The sequence below is a fragment of the Oryzias latipes genome, chromosome 15 (genome assembly GCF_002234675.1).
Source record: "Oryzias latipes chromosome 15, ASM223467v1".
NCBI classification, from domain to species: Eukaryota; Metazoa; Chordata; class Actinopteri; order Beloniformes; family Adrianichthyidae; genus Oryzias; species Oryzias latipes.
The window spans coordinates 23,567,167-23,573,289 of record NC_019873.2 but is presented as its reverse complement, the minus strand read 5'-3'; the positions used below and the strand labels follow the sequence as shown (position 1 = coordinate 23,573,289).

Sequence of the window (6,123 nt, the reverse complement as noted above, 5' to 3'; positions counted from 1 at the left end):
CAAGTGTTTAACTGCGAGGAGCTAAGAATAGCGCCAATTACTGTAAAAAGTTTCAGATCCTCCGCGTGGAGCTTGAGGTTAAGGGGAGAAAATGAATCGGGCAGCATGTATGGTTAATGTCGTTGATGAATCACCTGCCAGAACAGACCAGCGTTTGCAGCGAGGACATCACAGCAGCATTGCGATGATCACAAGGATTACTTTGGATCCGCGCTGGGAGCTCTGAAGATAATAGCCTGCAAAGGATCAGACCGCTGACAAAGCTTACATATGCTGCCAGGTAATTTCCCCCTTTTCCACTTCATCACATCTCACTCAGACAGTTTGCTGAATTTGCTTTCCTTTACATTTGTTGGATAAGTTTGGCAGAGATTTTGAGTTGAGGTTGTAGCCAAATAGGTGATGCTGTTCAGGCCTTTTCACAGTCACACTGGCTGTTGTTGGGCTTCCATAAAAAACACCAACTGCCATTGCAGCTTTACCGAAACATGAGCTTTTACTGTCACCTTGTTGTTACAGGGAAATATGAGACCCACATCCGGAAGAGGCATGTTGTCCTAAATTCCATATACACTGCGCTCTTCTGCATGATATGGATGCTTCATATTGACTGTAGGGTCAGAATATGCAACAGCAAAGATGCTCCAGGCAAGAAAAAGGTTTGAACCAGGTTCAGTTTGCAAAAGACTTAAAGTTTGGAATAGACATTAGGAATTGAAGTGCAGAAAACCGAGAATCCAAATGTTTCAAATGTAAAAACAGCATGAAGCTCCTGTATTTGCTTTTAATAATTCAAAATAAAGGGTAAAAAAGCCACATGCACATAAACAAAACATTTTATGGATGAGCTGCTGATGCTTTGATCCAATTTTAAACATCAACTAAAAACTTTTTTAGAATGGCTTTTAATACTCAGTAGTTGGTGGAATCTTATTTTCTCTCACTTGGTTAATTGATTTCTTATCTGTCTTAAATGTGTCTGATTGCTTTTTAAAACTTTATGCTAATTGTAATCCCAATTGTTTCAGACCCAATTATTATTTATCATGCACAATTACTTATGTATCTATTTACTCATTTGCTAGTTTGATTTGATATCTAGTGAGCTATAACAGCTGTTTTTTTTCTTTGAGCTGCCACAGTGGGTGAATTTCTCCCTTTGATATAAAGTTCAATTCAATTAGTCTGCTCAATTTCAGTTGTTATTTTTTATTGTAAAGCACTTTAGCAGCCTCATGGCGTTGTAAAGTGCTATATAAATAAAGTTTAATTCATTCAAACTGAACAGATGCTCAAACCTGAAAACATTCCTCACATTTTGTAAGTTTACACTCTGAATCCTTCAGTTTGTTTACCGTGTGTGTTCAGTATTTTTCCCCACTCTTCTGTTGGGTAAATTCATTTGTAGAGACTGATTTAATCAGGCCTAAAGTAATCAGGTTGGATTAAAACAGAGGGAGCAAGCCTATTATATTACTGCCCTAAAAGATTTTTTTGCATCACACAGTCTTGTGTCATGCTCACGCAAAGATGTGATGGAGTGAGGAGCTCAGCGGCTGGGGTTTTCCGACTTTACCATAAAAAGAAAGCAACCTACTTCCTGTGGCTGGTAGAGTTAATTTGATTAGACACCCGTTGGGGAAAAAGGTGTTTGATACATGTCGTTTTTAATGTTATTTTTGCAATACTTTATCTAGTCTTATTCCTCAAATTAGAATCTGCATGTTGGAGTTACTTATGTTGAATTTTAAAATATATTTCTGAAATCTCTTCTCATTGCCAACATAAAAAGGGGAAACCACCTTTCATGTATTTTTGTTGGGGACACCAGCATGTTCAAAAGGATGACGTAAGAGCTGTTATGGTGCCTTCATCACAGCTTCCTCAGACACGACCTTAAGTCAGAGGAAAGCCTGTTACCAAATGAGAGTGGCTTAGAGACCACATACAGTAAAACTTAAATAGTTTTTTTGACTGTAAGGAAACTTAATTTTCTCACCAATGTCTTTGCTGTGCATAATAGTCAACACAGTTTTAAACATAAAAGTATGCACATTGAAAAAAGTATTGGGAATTTCCCATATTTTGACGTATAAAAATGAGGAAATGATGGAAGAAAAGGGGAAAATGCCACGTAAAGTTATCGTTTGAGAATTTTCCTTTGGAATAAAGGTTTTTGATAGGTGTCAATTGACTTTGTTTATCCTCAGGTGTGTGCATGGACTGTGGGCAGAATGAGCAGCACATTTGTTACTTTAGCTGAGGTACTGGAGGCACGAGGGGGACCTCTGCTGGAGGAGGAGGTGTGGTCTTTGCTGCTGGGTGCTGCAGAGTGTTTAATGGATATTTCATATAGAGGTAAATAATCCTGGATTGCTTTGTGTACGGTGCATTGTTTCTTTTGGGTTTCAAGGATTCTTGTTTGGGTTTCGTTTCAGGTCACAACAATATGTGCAGCATCATAAGCCCGACCACGCTGTTGCTGTCAGCCACTGGAAGCTTAGCATTTAAGAACTGTGGCCTGTCGGATGAGGTTTCTACATTTGCTGCTCCAGAGATGCTGCAAGACCAAGCCAGCTCAACCAAACCTGCCACAGATAGGGTCAGTGCATCTGTCCTTTCACACGAAACATCCTCATCATCACAGCTGTCACATGCCTGTGCAGACCTTTAGGTCATCAAATATTTATTATTAAAGAACCGCTATTGTTTGCTAGATGAATTCAGTCAGGAGGTGTCACAAATTAACTAAATCACTTTGCAGCTGAAGGTCAACAAAAGTATAATTGCGCCATCTTGTGGCATAATTGAAACACTTGTTCTCAAATGTAATTTTTACTGATTTTCATTAGATTGTTCAAATAGCTTCCTAAAATCCTCTGAGAGAATTCACAATTCAGAGAAGTCAAAAAGAAACAAAAAGGGATTTAGGCGCACCACCCTTGCAAGCAACAGTAGTAGAAAAGCTGCTAAACTATTTTTTTTACTGCAGTAAAACAAGTCATATTAATTAACAGACAGGGAGATAATAAAATATAGTTTGCATGAAAACACATGAACTCAAATATTATGCTGTATATGCTTGTGTTAAATATTGTGAAAATAAACCTGCAAATTGTTAAAAAAAAAAAGGTTTTTTAAGCAGCCGAACCATATTCAAGATTTTGTTGTTCTTCTGGACCTAAATCTATTTAAAATTTTACATCAGATGTCAGAGTCAGTCATTTGGATGATATATAACACAAGGGTTTTAATTATTATTATTTTTTATCTAAAGCAATGTTAAAAAGTTTATGTATTTACTGTTACACTTCTGTCTGTTTGTTTTTACCTGAGGAGCAAGCTTAAAGTGGTTCATTAAAGAATTTTTAGCTTGATTGGAATTGAGGCTTAGTTTAAGAAGGAATGTCACAGCTCAAAGAATTCAAATATTTTTTCAAGGAACAACTTTTGTTTCTGGGAAGGACATGCATTCTCTGTAGTTCTGCCTATTAAGATTAGAAAACATTTGAGGGAAAAAAACTGTTAAGACAGAATAAAAAACTACATAAGCAAGTTTGTTAGTAATAATAATTTAACATTTAGCCCTTTTTTGGTTGAAAAGGTGTTATTCTTCACATTTATAGTTGGAATAACAACATTTATGCAAGAAAAGTAACACAGAGAACCTAACTTCATGAGGATGATGGCAGATGGGAGGAGACTAAGTAAAAACCCACATTCCAAAAATAAATGAAAATGTACTGACTACAAATGCATGCTGGCTCTATTATTCTAAATTGTAAAAATAAAAAGATGTAAAGTAACTGCAAAACAGAAGAACCACTTAAAAACACAACAAAAAGTGATGATAACTTACTTTTTCCTCCTAACATGCCACAACAGATAGAACTTTAATTGATCCCACAATGGGGAAATTTTTATTTTTTTACCCCAGCTCAAAAAAAACAACAACGGATAATAATGAGGAAAAAAAAGTTTTACAATGTTTTATCTTTAACTGTTTATCATTTTTGAAATTTTGCGGCACGTTTAATTATGAAGTCTGTAGCAATAATTCATCTTGTTGATTCATGTGATTTTTCTTTGTTTCCACAAACCACAAACATGACACTATTTGTGCAAACACAATTTTCTACATACAAATGGACTGCATGATTTGAAAATGTGGTTGTACATATCCATGTCTAATACAGAATAATACAATTGGATTGAAACTCAAATAGCCATATAAATATAAAACATGCATACATGCATTTCTATCTTTGTACGTCTGGTGTCATACCACTCCAACCTAGGAAAAGCTAAGCAAATTAAAGTAACCATAATTTTGATTGTCTTTTCTTTATTGACATTTTTAGAACCATATTGGTGACAACGTTGTTCAAAGGTTTGGTTTTGTTTTATAACTTGCTGTAAATATTCAATCTAAACAGTTTATTTGGTGTACAGATGCTGGTGTATTCTCTGGGAATGACTCTCTACTGGTCGGTTGATTTTCAGCTCTCTCAAAATCAGGTAGGAGCTCCTGACGCTAACTGTCTCAAAGTCAAAGGTCACGCACACTGTGATAAGAATTTTATCTCCACGTTTCAGCCTGTCCAGTTGAGTGACCATCTGAACAGCCTCCTGCTTAGCATGTGTGAGGACCTGGCCCACCGCAGGGTAAATCTCAACTCCATCCTGGAAGCCTGTGAATCTCAGTTAAAAGCCTCCATGCTGCTGCCCCCTGCCAAAATCATCAAACAGCTTGTGGAGGAGGTTTTCCATGAATCGGTGAGCTGTTTTTCTCACTAGAGACGTTCTGTGAAAATGGTGGTGGATTGCAGCTTTGTCTTGTTTTTCAGATGGACCACAGGTCTCTGCCAGACAGCAGCGTTCCTCTAAGTGGCAGGAGCCAGATGATCAGAGAGAGACTTCATGGTGAGCGGGCAAACTAAACAATTCTTATTTTTGAGAATTCATTAAAAATGAAATCTAAAAGATATGCAATTTTTTCATTTCTCATCATCTAGTTTGATTTTAAATAACCATTCACCAAATAACTGCATACAATCTTTGGCCTTGTGTGTCTTTGGAGTCAAGACATACAAGTCAAACGGATTAAACTCTTAACCCTAAAGATTATGCTCCTGTGAGAGCCAATAATCAGATACAGAGAGCAAAGTATTCCCTGGACTAAACCCCTCACTCGTCTCAGCTCCGTCCAAACATTTTAGCGTTGTTGGTGATCATAGAGACTGGCAGATTTCAGACCTTTTTGTTATTTTTCCTGCTTTTCCTGGTCAACAGGAAAGCGAGGGCCCTTTTCAGACTTCAGCGATGGTAGTGCTGAAGGGAGAAGGTACTCCACAGACTCGGATTCAAAGTCAGGTAAGCACTTTGACTATTAGAATCTATGACATGCAGACTCGTCTCTGCTTTTAAAATAACCAATTTTGTTTGAGTGTTAACTCCTCACAAGTTTTGTATGTTTGATTCACATGCACAACTGTTTTGTTCATTAGCTGTACAATGTAATGTTTCAACGTCTTGTGTAGGGAGTTTGCCTCAGAGACCTTGGAGGCAGCGACCAAGAAGCTCTCCCACTGTGCTGTACCAGTCTTCTTTAGAGAGGCATGTATTTATTGCAAACTCATGTGTTTAATGCATTTTCATTGCCATATTAGCCTTTTTAACACAGAAACTTTACTTTTTTGACAAAGTATTAGCCACAGCACTTCCAATTTATGTTTGTCTTTTAATGTTGTTGATTTTAAAGTCCCATCCGCTGATTTCTTGACCTATTCTAAAAGCATTCCCAGTGGTCGATTATTATGATCATGCCTTTTTTAGCCAAAATAAAATTAAAACCTGAGTAGTTTTCTAGGATATAGTTTCTGCAAAGCATCAGTAGCTCATTTGAATTTCACCTCTGATTGGTGGGCAAGACTGCTGGCTCAGAGTGAGCCTTCCCTCATGTATCATTTTTGCACTCTCACCCACTAGCTTGCAGCCCCTCATAACCCTAACCTAACATTATCAGTGCAACTAAAATGGTTAGCAATATTGGAGCTTTCCAACTGTACAGTTTTGATCCAGATGCCAGCTTAGACGAGGACAACAAAGACCTACATGGATCTA

At 37.3% G+C, this 6,123-nt stretch overlaps 1 protein-coding gene across 5 annotated transcripts in view; it reads left to right on the top strand.

Moving 5' to 3' along the window:
• Positions 1-169: 169 nt before the first annotated feature.
• Positions 170-6,123, top strand: part of LOC101164745 (tyrosine-protein phosphatase non-receptor type 13) — a 29,905-nt gene continuing 23,951 nt past the window's right edge. For all 5 annotated transcript variants that reach the window (XR_002874796.1, XM_023963555.1, XM_023963554.1 and 2 more), the window contains exons 1-8: positions 170-280; positions 2,211-2,358; positions 2,439-2,602; positions 4,453-4,518; positions 4,597-4,776; positions 4,848-4,923; positions 5,293-5,373; positions 5,541-5,616. Coding sequence is in view for 4 of the 5 variants with exons in the window: in XM_023963555.1 (XP_023819323.1) it covers positions 2,235-2,358; positions 2,439-2,602; positions 4,453-4,518; positions 4,597-4,776; positions 4,848-4,923; positions 5,293-5,373; positions 5,541-5,616 (767 nt within the window). In the remaining variant the exon portion in view is untranslated. The remainder of the gene's footprint in view (positions 281-2,210; positions 2,359-2,438; positions 2,603-4,452; positions 4,519-4,596; positions 4,777-4,847; positions 4,924-5,292; positions 5,374-5,540; positions 5,617-6,123) is intronic.